This window comes from Rissa tridactyla, chromosome 5, assembly GCF_028500815.1.
Source record: "Rissa tridactyla isolate bRisTri1 chromosome 5, bRisTri1.patW.cur.20221130, whole genome shotgun sequence".
Taxonomy (NCBI): Eukaryota; Metazoa; Chordata; class Aves; order Charadriiformes; family Laridae; genus Rissa; species Rissa tridactyla.
The window spans coordinates 2,463,888-2,477,107 of record NC_071470.1 but is presented as its reverse complement, the minus strand read 5'-3'; the positions used below and the strand labels follow the sequence as shown (position 1 = coordinate 2,477,107).

The window sequence follows — 13,220 nt, the reverse complement described above, 5'->3', positions numbered from 1 at the left end:
CAGGGATGGGAAGGGAGAGTAGAACCTCTCTCCAGTTTGAAAGAAGGGAAGACGTTAGCGTGGCCCTGGGTCACGAAACCTTCCTCAAACTTCCAGGCTTCTAGAGCTCCATGGCAGCATAAAACATGCCTCAAAAGCACCTCTCGGCTTCTGAACGGCTACTGCTTCTGCCACATTACAAAAGAGAGATTATACAAAAAAAAAAGAACACGATGCCTATTTTCATCCTTCTGAAAGGAAAACTGAGTTTTAACAAGCTGACGTTTCTTGAAATATTCCTAACTTTTTACCATTTGTTACCCCCTCAACACAACAAGCAGCTGGAGGGAACACGTGTAAATATTAATAAACTATTTTGAAACAATTATTCAATTATAGCTTTTTTTAATAACAGATTATTCTGGTTGTTCCGTGACTCTTCTATTCACGCAGGCGTCATTTCTCCTGTCACCCCCAAGACTGACTTGCCCCTGTGTAAGGCAAAAACTCCTGCTGGATTTTCCGAATGGGGTCCTTGGCTTAAAAATATTTAGGTGAGCTACTGTCCAACATCTGCAGCTGCTTTCCAGCCCACTTCCAAGTATTGATCACAATTAATAACTTAGAACACTTAGTTTAAGCTTATTTTTGGCATTAGTAAAGTCACACGCTTTTCAACTCTCTCCATAAACAAGCGAAATACCTGTATCCAAGTGATGGAAAGCTAAAAGGGAGACATTGAAACAGTAATGAACAAAACTTTGCTTTGTATTCTTACTTTACACAGGAAAAATCTAACAGAAAAATAATTAAACTACAACAGCAGATCTAAGGGTCAGTTTAACCGACTTCGTTTAACAAAAATAACCAAAAAAGCCTTTTGACAACCAAAAGCAGCTGATGGCCAAAAGGCCTTTGGAAAATTTGCTACACCATTACCATGCAAGAGCCACTTTTCCAAGATACAGAAAGGCTCCTTCAGAATGTAGTGTATTTCACAAGTTCTTAAACTATTTTCAAGATCAGCTACTCACACGCACTCATCTGCACGGGCAATTTAAAACGTTTTCAAAAGGGATTAGAAATTGCTCAGCCAAAATACTGAAATCGAATGCTTATTTAAAAAAAATCCACGGCCCTCATATAACGGCCCACTAATTGTGTTACCTGGAATGCTTTTTTTTTTAAGAATTAAACTGAAAAAACACTGGCGGTATAAAGCATAACAGCAGGTGGCTGAGTCCGCATGGGCAGGATTCGGTATCTCAAGTAAAATACCACGAGCCGCCTGAGCAGCAGAAGGGTGCTTTGAGCAGTATTGAGGTGCTAAACACAAATAAAATGAAAACGGTCGTCTTAAAGACTCGCGCATTTTCCCAAGGCTGTAGATTTGGAAAGATGGGGAAGGGCACAAACGTTTAGTTTTGACTTTTTTTGTTTGGATTTTGTATTTTAGAGCACTGCTAAAAAATAAAATAAAATGAAAAATATACACCCCCCCAAAAAAACCCACAACCAAACACCAAAATACATTCCCATAACTGATTTCATTACTAACCCATCAAGGCGCTTTCGGTATTCCTTGAGGTGTCTACAATTAAGCGTGTCTCTACAACTGAAGTGTTTCCAATTGATGGGTATCTCCAAGCGAAACAACCAGTAAGCCCCAAAAGGGCAAATATCAGACGCCCTTGAACTCCAGCTTCCCCGTACTTGGAGTGGACCAAGGGGAACTATGCTGTGCCAGTATCTCTTTACTCCAAAATACGAAGAGATTCATGAATCTCTGATCTTTTCCTACAGAACAGAAAAATGTTCCGTAGTGGCTGCAGACCAGAGTCCAGGATTGCAGGGTGTCGCTGGACCAGGTGCAGCACATGAAACCCACTGACAAACCCGGGTGGATACTTGGGCAATACACACGACACCAATCTGAAATTCTACCACGTATATCCATGTAGACTTCAGTGCACACCTGCCCTAAGTTTGCAGGAGTTTTATGTACATGCACATAAATGCCGTGCTATCATAAACACTTGGTACAGCAATGACATCAGAACTAGCTTTTGTTATGGAACTGGGAAAAACAGAATCATATAATCACAGTTTGGGTGGGAAGGGACCTTAAAGCCCACCCAGTGCCACCCCCTGCCCTGGGCAGGGACACCTCCCACCAGCCCAGGTTGCTCCAAGCCCCGTCCAACCTGGCCTTGAACCCCTCCAGGGATGGGGCAGCCACAGCTTCTCTGGGCACCCTGGGCCAGGGGCTCACCACCCTCACAGCCAAGAATTTCTTCCTGATATCTAACCTAAATCTCCTCTGTTTCGGTTTGAAGCCATTCCCCCTCTTCCTATCACTACATGCCCTTGTAAAACATCCCTCCCCAGCTTTCTTGTCGGTGACCTTCAGATACCAGAAAGCTGCTCTAAGGTCTCCCCGGAGCCTTCTCTTCTCCAGGCTGAACCCCCCCAGCTCTCTCAGCCTGTCCTCACAGCAGAGGGGCTCCAGCCCTCCCAGCATCTCCGGGGCCTCCTCTGGCCCCGCTCCAACAGCTCCGTGTCCTTCTGCTGTTGGTGCCCCAGCGCTGGAGGCAGCACTGCAGGGGGGTCTCCCCCGAGCAGAGCAGAGGGGCAGAATCCCCCCCTCGCCCTGCTGCCCACGCTGCTGGGGATGCAGCCCAGGCTGCGGGGGGTTTCTGGGCTCCAAGAGCACATTGCTGGGGCACATCCAGCTTCTCATCCACTAACATGAAGTCCTTCTCAGCAGGGCTGCTCTCCGTCCCTTCATCCCCCAGCCTGTGCTGATACCGGGAGCTGCCCCAACCCCTGAGCACGATCCTGCACTAATATACAGTGGTTTTTCTTAACTCCATGTCCAGTGCTTCCTATCAGAGGCTATTTAAAAATCACCCTTCACAATGAAGGCAGGGAGGTCAGAGAAAGAGCTTCAGAGACTTCATAAGCTGCAGACAGAGTTGCGAAAACAACCCTGTTAGAACTGGTGCAATGCAGACGTGCTAAATCATTGCAAAGCCACAGCAGCAAGTCATCCATTTCTTATTTTATCGTTTTCTCCAGTGCTTCATCGTCTAGGGCAGGCTAAATGCTCTGCAGGGAGGGCTTCCACTGGGTTTCTCTCAGTCTCCCTCTGGATGCTTAAGCAAATACCAACCGTAGCAGAAAAACTGATGCTTAATTCCAGTATTTGTTGAAGCAGATGTTTTCTATGAAATGTTAATTCCAAAACACCTGTACAGCTGCCAAATAGACCTTAGCGTGATTTCCTGCTTTTCACTGGTAGATGAAAACTAGACCAAAACGTATCCTTCAAAGTAAAACTACTGCAAGGAGGAAAAGAATATATAGCAGAGAGAAAGCTTCCGCCGCCTGCAACAGAGGAATGACCCACTCCTGCAGAATTAATCTTGTTTCCTCCTTAAATCTTGTCAGCTGTCTTGTATTCCCAATACTGGTATAAAATAATTCCTCAGCCTTTCAGCAGGTACATTTTTCCAGCAAGTGCTCAAAAATCCCTTCACAGATCTTACTTAAGCTTCTGTTCCTTTTGACTTCAGAATTCAATTCTAGCCTTACTTAGTGCGAATCAGCCATTTTTACCCCGTACCGGCTAGGATTTATTATGCCACTATTGCCCAAGTATCTGGGGTTTTTCAGCAGGTTTCATACTCTGTTTGACAACGACTCGTCCCTCATTTGCAATGCCGCCATCAGGTATTCTGAGATTAAAGCGGTACATTCGCACGCCTGGTGCTTTAAAGGTCTAATACGGCAATTCTTATTCTACCTGCCCACGGTGGTTTGGTGTCTGTAAGTCTCAGAATGAAACACCTTTATCGTTTTGTCAGGGGGAAGAAAAAAAAAAATTAAAAAAAAAAAATCTTCTTTGGATTAAGAAATTCTTACCATGTTGTTACTGTCATACATTTTCTTGCTAGTAATTCTAGGGCATAGTGTGTTGCTTGTGCTGCACTTTCTCCTAAGACAGTACCCACACTGATTGCCAACTCCAGCTCATTTCCACGAATCAGGGCTGCCATCGCAAGCTTGCTCAACGAAAAAATTATAGCATTAAGGCACACAAGCATTTCTGGGGATTCACCATGTTGAGCATAAGACATTCATTTATGAGATTGTTTTTTTTTACAGAAGGACAAAATATGCATTAATTAAAGCTACTTTATGTATGAACTTGGGTCTCTTGAATGAGTCAGTAATTGCGCACCATGTGTTAATCAGTTTTTAAATAACCAAATAGATTTCCTTTAGCACAATCTTCCTTTATTCAACCAAAGAGATAATACCTACAGTAAAAAGCATGATAGATAGCAATTCCTTCTAGTCTTAAGTAAGGACACGAGCTTTCAGAGTGTGTATTTCCCCTCTCTTTTGATGAAAGGAAACAAAAAAAAAAACCCAAAACCCAAACGGAGACACAAAAAACCAACCAAAAACCCAGGCCAGGAAGGGGTCTCCCATTCTTACCCTCTCTGGGCAACTGGAGTTTTGACAGGGATAGCAGAATATTAAACAGGAAGAGAATACGCAACAACTTCAAACATGTCTATTTTGAAATACTGAATTAACTGATTATTGCTTTCCCTCAGAACAGCTCATTAAGGTGGAATTTTACTTATTTCAGGGGATAGAGGAGGAAAAATATGTTGGGTCAACAACAAAATGCAGAGAGAAAGAGGAAAAGAAACAATTTGTCAAACTACAAAAAAAAAAAAGAAAGCCTAATGAAATGTTTCTTACATCTCAGCCCTATTCTTGCGCTGAGGGGTAGGGTTTTTTCATTTTTACTTCACCATTTAGACGGGGAATTCTACAAGGGAGAGATTACGTCCTTTGTGGCACAATGAAGTCCCAGTTCTGATGGGTCTTTTGAGTCACCATCAACAGCAATAATTACGTGCATATGTAAGGTACTCAGGCACCTTATATTTTCTGATACAACAAGATACTATATATATGAAAACACAATTAAATAATAACATACTACTATCCGTGCATGACAGAAATCTTGAATTTGATAGAATTAAGGGAGTTTTGCTACTAACTTCAATATTGTAAGGATCAAACTCTCTATATAAACATACACAAAGCAAATACCAAGTCTAAGGAATGCATTTTAGAATGTCGTACATACATTTTAAAAACCAGTTAACATGTGGAGGTGTAAAAGGGAAGTCAATGATGGCCCTTCCATAGTTAAATATTAAAAAAATAATAATAATTACCTCTATATTTTCAACAGCCAGATGGCAACACGCTGCAAGCACTGCATGGCCATCCTGGAAATACCATTCTGCCAGTTCCTTACTGACCTTGTGCAGGAGCCTGCAACACCAAAACATGAATTCTGCAAGGTCCCTTCAAGCTTGGAGTTCTTCGGTTCTTGTTTTATATACGAGTCACCACATTTGCTTCTGTACCCTAAAATCCCTCTATTTGACTTACAGATAACAACACCGCTAGCTTTCAAAATGCAGTTTGGACTTCATCCACTACTTATGTTGGGGGATATTCAGGTGGATCAGTTTGTCAAAATCCACTTCAGTATGGAAAAGTCTCTTCAGACTGACAGAAGAACAATCAAATCTTTGGGTTTTTATCCTGTACTTGTGAACTCTGCATAAATATCTCTAATTGCTCAAAAGCTGCACATGTAAATGAAGTAACACCACAGCCTCCAAGCTGCTTTTGTTACTACACATATCACTAAATCACTTGATTTAGGTTTTTGAGCACTGTTCTAAACAAGGAGAGACGCAGGGTTTCTTTTATGGGCGCACACAATGAAAACGTGGCCATTAGTGCACATTGTCAGAACTTCACCGGCAATAAACTGGGAAGCTCCAGGAGGAGACGATCTATAAAATATAAGGTCTCACAGATACTTGTTAATGCTAAACCTTACTCTACTTACCAAAAGTTCTAAGTTCATGTGCCACATATTTAAACATATTTTAGTACGTAGGAACGCACCTTAAAGATCAAGCAAATGAAAAGGATATTTATAATTATAACATATACATATGAAAAATCCATTTGGTGCTAGGAGGCAGCACAACAGCGGAATTATTCAGTGTAGCACCACTTAGTGACTCTATCAACTCAGTACTAGAAGATGTAATATTTTGTCGTTGAATTCTATGTTGCTGATGCCAAATTAAACAGATAAGGTTTATCTCCCTTGACAACTTTACATTCTGCACAAAAATGAGGCTTTAGATATAAACTAGAACAACTTACTCATTATAATCATCTGTATTGTTTGCACCAGGACTTGAAGATCCAGTTGCTGTAGAAAGCGGTGACATTTGTATATTGCCCTCACAAGCTGCCTAGATGTGAATAAAAAAAATGGATTAATTAATGCACCAGCCATAATGAAAATGAAATGTGATTTTTCATAGAATCATAGACTGTGTTGGGTTGGAAGGGACCTCTAAAGGCCATCTAGTCCAACCCCCTGCAGTCAGCAGGGACATCTTCAACTAGATCAGGTCGCTCAGAGCCTCATCCAGCCTGGCCTTGAATGTCTCCAGGGATGGGGCCTCCACCCCCTCTCTGGGCAACCTGGGCCAGTGTCTCACCACCCTCAGTGTAAAGAACGTCTTCCTAAGGTCCCATCTAAACCTGCCCTGCTCTAGTTTAAACCATTGCCCCTTGTCCTGTCGCTACATGCCCTTGCAAACAGCCCCTCCCCATCCTTCCTGTAGGCCCCCTTCAGGTGCTGAAAGGCCGCTATAAGATCTCCCCAGAGCCTTCTCTTCTCCAGGCTGAACAACCCGAACTCTCTCAGCCTGTCCTCACAGCAGAGGGGCTCCAGCCCGCGGATCATCTTTGTGGCATCCTCTGGACCCGCTCCAACAGGTCCATGTCCTTCTTGTGCTGAGGGCTCCAGAGCTGGACACAGTACTGCAGGTGGGGTCCCACCAGAGCAGAGTAGAGGGGGAGAATCACCTCTCTGGATCTGCTGGACACGGTCCTTTTGATGCAGCCCAGGATGCAATTGGCCTTCTGGGCTGCAAGTGCACATTGCCTGCTCACATCCAGCTTTTCATCCACCCCCAAGTCCTTTTTCGCAGGGCTGCTCTCTATCATGTCATCCCCCAACCTGTATTGGTAACGAGGATTGTCCCAACCCAAGTGTAGGACCTTGCACTTGGTCTTGTTGAACTTCAACCACAAAAAATAATCTAAGATCTCTAAAAATCTTTCTAAAGCAAAGGAAATGTTGAAACCAATGAACTTACTCACAGCTAAATCTGAGCCTAGTTGTAGCCAGCCATATGAGAACCTCTACCAAAGCACGAGACCTCTTCCCTCCTATGAATTTGTACAGGATTTCTCCAGCATTTGAATACACTTAAAATGGACAGTGACGGCTACAACCTTGATTTTTACACCCCTAGGAGTGAGTGGCTGTGATTGAAGGAAAGCTGGGTAGACATAGTGCTTGGAGATGTGGTTTAGCGATGGCTTCTGTCAGGGTTAGGTTGATGGTTGGACTAGATGATCTGAAAGGCCCCTTTCAACCGAGGCGATTCTATGATTCTATGAACTATGTAGACACACGTCCCAGTAGGTACATCTGGAAATGGTTTATACAGTGTCATCAGCTGAACCTTTTTCGTATCTGGCAATAAATTATTTCTAACATTAAATGAGAAGAGATCGGTGTGTGTTAAAAGGAAAGTCGTTCACGAGTTTTAAGGTGTAGTTCGGGTAACAACATTAAAACTCAGGGCTTGGTTAAAAGTCAAAAAAAGTCCTATTATTTTGTTGCTACGTATTATCTGATTAAACCTTTGAGACAAAGACTATTCTATGAATTGGAATAAAAGCAACCTCTACAATGGCGCTCTTTCAAGGAAAATGACGATCTTTCCAAGCCTTTAAGGTTCAAACATTATAACTTGTTAAATTTAGGCATACTCCAAAGTTCCATTCTGTGCACTATTCAGCTACTATTAGAAGAACAACATGCAGACAGACAATTTCTAAAGGACAAATTCAAGCACCTTATTGAAGTTCTTCCCTCTGAGGCAATTGAACGTTCAAGGACAGGTAGGCACGAGAGAATGCACCAGGGACAAATCTTGCCAGTTTATTTAACAAATTATATTAAGTATGTAGAAATTACTCAAAAAGAATACAGGAGTGTTGAGAAAGAGTGGAACAAAGTATCAGGTCTCGCATGTTTTGGGCACCCTTTAACTTGTGTTTACATTAGGAAGCAGAAGGGACACACGTACTTCTGGTAATTTCTTGTACCATTTTTTGCATTCGTTTTAAAAGTTTGATTTCCTGTATCGATTACTGCTGCAGTTGAGCAGTTTCACCCAAAGATTTTACGGAAAGTACTATACCCAGGACCTCAGTAGAAATGCGAGAGAAATCCTGCGTGTCTTAGACATCAAGGGCAATACTGACTGCTGAAAATCAGGTTAATTTTCTACTTCAACCAAAACCAAATATGTCAGTTTTCATTATGGGCATTTGATTGCAATTTAGAAGAGTCAGGCTTAAAATCTGTAAGCATGAGAAACCTTTTAATGATTTCTGCGTAAAAACTGGCCAATAGAATACACAAATAAAGAGCAGGGTATGATTATTTAGCCATTTGCAAAAATGAATGGAGGTAGCCTTTTAAATATGTTTGTCATCTTCAGGGTTAGAAACGAATAGCTAAATACATCTCCCACGGTTAGACCTAACAATACCTGTGCAACAAGCAGAGCCTCTTTAAGCTGGCCTCTTGACGTAAAGAAAGAAACTAGTTTCTTCACATCTCCGATAGCTATGCAGTATGGGATGACATCATCGTTTTCTTCCTGAATTAACTGATCAGCTCTCCTAATTAAACAAATGAATAAATAAACAAGAAAGATCTACATGCATAACTGATCATTAAACTTATCTCTACAGAACAGGGGCTAGATGAAGCCACATAAAGTTCACTGAAACCCATCTGCCTTTCCAGATCTCAGAGACTTGCAAACTGTGGCTACTGCACTAAGGAGTTTCCAGTTAAACCAGCAATTTATGCTCCGTTTAACTGGATTCCTGTACACAAGATCAGTGTTGAAAACCCCAACGGTCCCACCCCAAAGCTTACTGAACAAAAAGGAACATCACTAGAACCTGTAGCCAAAGCCAAGCACAACTGATATTAGTATCCATCCCTCCCACTTGTCTGCGTCCTTTTATGGACAAAACAGCATCACATTTTTATATGATTTTATATTTTTTACCTTTGCATTAACTTCCTCCAGTATTTCATCGAGACACCAGGTGCAACGGAGAGAGCTTTGTCCCACTGGAAGAAAGCAGCAATACATTTAACCCGATCAATTTATTTTGAGAAACAGCTGTATTTTTAACGATTTTCATGTTTCTTCCATTAAAAAGAATTTTTCCATTAAAAAGAAATTTGTCCAGAGGTTAAATAAGGAATGAGCTACGCATTAGACTGAATACGTTAAAAATAATATAATTGGAGCAAGATTACTCTTTTCTGGACTTATGACCCATTTTGTTGCTACTCAACCTTTGCTAGGGTAGCTGGTTTTCAGAAACCTTCACATTTTATTGTTTTTCAGTAATGTTCTGATACGTTACCTCTCCAAGTTCTACCATTAGTTCACAGTATCGTTGAATTTGTCCTAATCTTAAATGTATTTCTGCAGCTTCTTTAAGCCTCTCCTCTTTGCTTGGCGCACCAATACCGCCTCCAAACTTGGACATTTTTACTGTTGTCAGTTCTTGTGCCTTGGACTGAGGAGGGGGGAAAAAAAAGGTTTAAAAAAAGTAAAAATGAGGAAAAAAAAAAAGAGTACAGTTTTCTGTGATGAAAACAAGTTCTCTTAAGAATGAGGTACAAACATTACAATGGAATATAAAGGCTATCATTTAAGAAAAAATCCTTTTGAGGAAAGGATAATTGGAAGAGAAGAGATTACAATGAGATTACGGTGAACTAATTAGAAGAGTTTACAGTGAGATTACAGAGAAGTATTTATATTGTTAAGGTAACTGTGTTAGTGCTTTGTTACACATACACATTTTCCTCGGTTATCTTCCTTCAATCTTTTTTCATATATTTTTATTCTCAACCATTTTCTTATATGTAATAGTAATTCACCCAGATGGACATCATAAAAAACCTCGTTATTTTTGAAATTTCAAGAAAATATTTGTGAACATAAAGCATACAGAGCTGGAAATTGTACCTTTTGCCATTATAATGGTGTCTAAATAAGGAATAAAGACAGTAGGCTCAACCTGTGTCCTGATTTGTTGCACCCCATTAACGACATGAGCAATAAATTATTTATATTCCCAACCACTGCAATTTTTTATATTAGTTTCACTTCACATCTCAAGAATTCTCCGTTTAACTCTATCGTCAATGCACATGAGATGGCGTTTGGCTGTTCATAGCTTTGCAGTGCCACGTCTGGAGGATGGAGAACAGACTTTGAACTTTCTCCACCAAACCAAACCAATGTAGACCAACGGCAGCTGCTGGGAAAGGCAAAGGATCTGTTTTTTTTAAAACAAACTATGTTACTTTTTTACTTGGCACCTCTGTCTTTTTCATCATTTTCATGCTGAAGTCTCCAAAGTATCCTCTCTGCTAGAAACAGAAAAATACACTTGCTCTACGTCCCTGCTCCATCCTGGGAAAAAACGGTATTGGCAGCCAACACACAAGCAGCCAGCATCGCCCTACCCCTGCTTTCTCTTAACGCTCTCAAGCAAGATTCTGAGCCATCAAAAAGAGGACAAAATGCTTTTAATTAACGGGAACACTTAATCCACAGAATGCTCAGCAATTACTGCAGTTATCCTAGGGCACCCGAGTTATAAATGCATGAAATCACGTTACACGATAAACAGACTGCTTGCGCTGCAGGAGTCAAGAATGAGTTTCTTCTCCTCGGGCTAACTGGCTGAGAAAACTGGGGTTTGGACACACGGACACACACTTCGAGCTTCATAATATTAGTAGAGCAGCAGCTATTATCAGAGTTAAAATCACCAATAAAAAACTTCCACCGCTTAAGAGTCATAAAGTATGTAGGACACTCTTTAAGAGTTTGATTTTGCAAAATAACCCGCAGCAGCAACCCAGCTGATCACAGAGTCACAGAATGGTTTGGGTTGGAAGGGACCTTAAAGCCCACCCAGTGCCACCCCCTGCCCTGGGCAGGGACACCTCCCACCAGCCCAGGTTGCTCCAAGCCCCGTCCAACCTGGCCTTGAACCCCTGCAGGGATGGGGCAAAGAGCTGGCAGTGTCTAGCCCTGGGGGTGGCAGGGGGAGTCAGGCAGCTCCTGACCTACCAACACATCTCTTTTCTCTATTTCCAAGCCTGTCACTAGAGTATGGGATCCCTTAGGATCCCCCTAAGGAGTCCCCGGCAGAACCATCTACTGTATGTCTGGCTGCATACTCGTATATGCAGCTACTAATAAATTTGTGTTCTAGCACTTGACTTTCACATTCACATCCGAGTCGCCCTTCAGCTGCGGATCTGCATGAATGTTCTTGTTTGTCCACTCCTTCCTCCAGAGAGCAGGATTCTGCCGACCCCGCTCCACCTTCAGACATGAATTCCCTTGTCCCTGCATCTGAACAGAACTACAAACTTCACGTTTACCCAACCAAATAATTTGATTTTACTGCATATAAAAGTACAGTATATAAAATAGGGAAGACAAACTCGGTTCGTAGCTCAAGCTGTAGTGGTGCTTGCTTTGCGATTTCTTTTCATTATTCTGAAAGCTGCTTTTGTAGTTAAAAGTCGTAACTTAGCATTTGAACACTGAGTACGTGCACACTCACGCAGACTTCGCTAGCTGCTGCTGTTCAGAGAACCGACAGAGCACAAACACCTTTGGGCATGAAATAAATTGTGACCCTTTTGTAAAGCATTAAACGTTATTTTTAAAGAGTGGAATACTACGTGGATTAACAACCGCTTTCACATACCGTTTATGCTTCACTTACCATTCTAAATCTGATGAGATGTTTCATATGCATGATTCCTTTGCAGTAGTTTTGTGGAAGCAAACTGTCATCCTGTCCTTTTATCACAGCAACTAAATCCCATAAATTTTTGCTGCCTCCTGGAGGCTGAAATTGTTAGGGAAGAAGAGAGTTGTATTACAGCCGTGTTCAAGGGAGAAACTTGAACTTACAAAGACATTGGAAAACCTTTGTCAGTCAACTCCAAGAAATACAATTTCAGCCCATTTCAAGATTAGAAGCTTTACTATGAAGACGTAGAATCATAGGATTGCCTCGGTTGGAAGGGACCTTTCAGATCATCGTGTCCAACCATCAACCTGACTCTGACAAAACCACCACTAACCCATGTCCCCCAGCACCACCAATGTGCAGATCATCAAGGCGTTTTTTCATTATTTTTTTTTTTAAAGAAATTGTAAGCATTTTTATTGGTCTAACATTTGAATCAATCCTTCCATAGAACTAGGACAATGCTTTAACATTGAATGAGGTCCAGTAGAGAGTGAGTAATTAAAAGCTTAAAAAATATATATTAATCATTAAACCTTTGACCTGAAGGAGCTTTTCTAAGACTAACAGGATTACAGGTTTAGAAGTTCAATTAGTTCTGAGCTGGTAAAAAGCAGAAGATCCTACAGATGAAAAAAAGACTATTTCCTCTTTTTCACAGTCTCTTAAAGCTCTTACTTGACTCCCCATAATTTAAGCACAACACTTTGTTTTCGGCACTCAAAAAGCACCGAACACAGCTGATCCAAAGAAGTTTTTGTTCTTAGAAAAGTCTAGTCTCAAATCAACGTGGGACATCAGAATGTATAACTTCTGTAAAACAAGGAATTCCCTAAAAATATAGTTTTAATAACCCAGAAAATGTCAAGATCTGTAACTGAGGAATATTGTTTCAGCATCGTTGAATCACACACTTCGATTTATCTAGAAATCAAACCAAATCTTTTCAATGAATGAGGTCTTTGTAGATCAGCGTATTGACTTAAATTACACCAGTGCTCGACACAAGCTGGAGTTCCAGGTCATTTTTGTCCTTGTTCAACCTGAAGTTCAGCTCCTCTGCAGGTAAGCACTCACAGGGACCCAGCAGTTTGTATTTTTAACTCAACTGCACAGAGGGGCTGCAGTGATTTATAGGAAATATTACTGTGCAATGGGTGGATACT

The 13,220-nt window shown here is 41.4% G+C and overlaps 1 protein-coding gene across 1 annotated transcript in view; it reads right to left on the bottom strand.

Moving 5' to 3' along the window:
* The window catches only part of WDR17 (WD repeat domain 17), a 53,241-nt gene that overhangs the window by 9,693 nt on the left and 30,328 nt on the right, over window positions 1-13,220 (bottom strand). The window contains exons 16-23 of the mRNA XM_054203952.1: window positions 12,025-12,150; window positions 9,631-9,786; window positions 9,264-9,328; window positions 8,733-8,865; window positions 6,256-6,347; window positions 5,241-5,340; window positions 3,904-4,043; window positions 683-703 (exon numbers count right to left, since the gene is read on the bottom strand). Coding sequence (XP_054059927.1) covers window positions 683-703; window positions 3,904-4,043; window positions 5,241-5,340; window positions 6,256-6,347; window positions 8,733-8,865; window positions 9,264-9,328; window positions 9,631-9,786; window positions 12,025-12,150 — 833 coding nt within the window. The remainder of the gene's footprint in view (window positions 1-682; window positions 704-3,903; window positions 4,044-5,240; window positions 5,341-6,255; window positions 6,348-8,732; window positions 8,866-9,263; window positions 9,329-9,630; window positions 9,787-12,024; window positions 12,151-13,220) is intronic.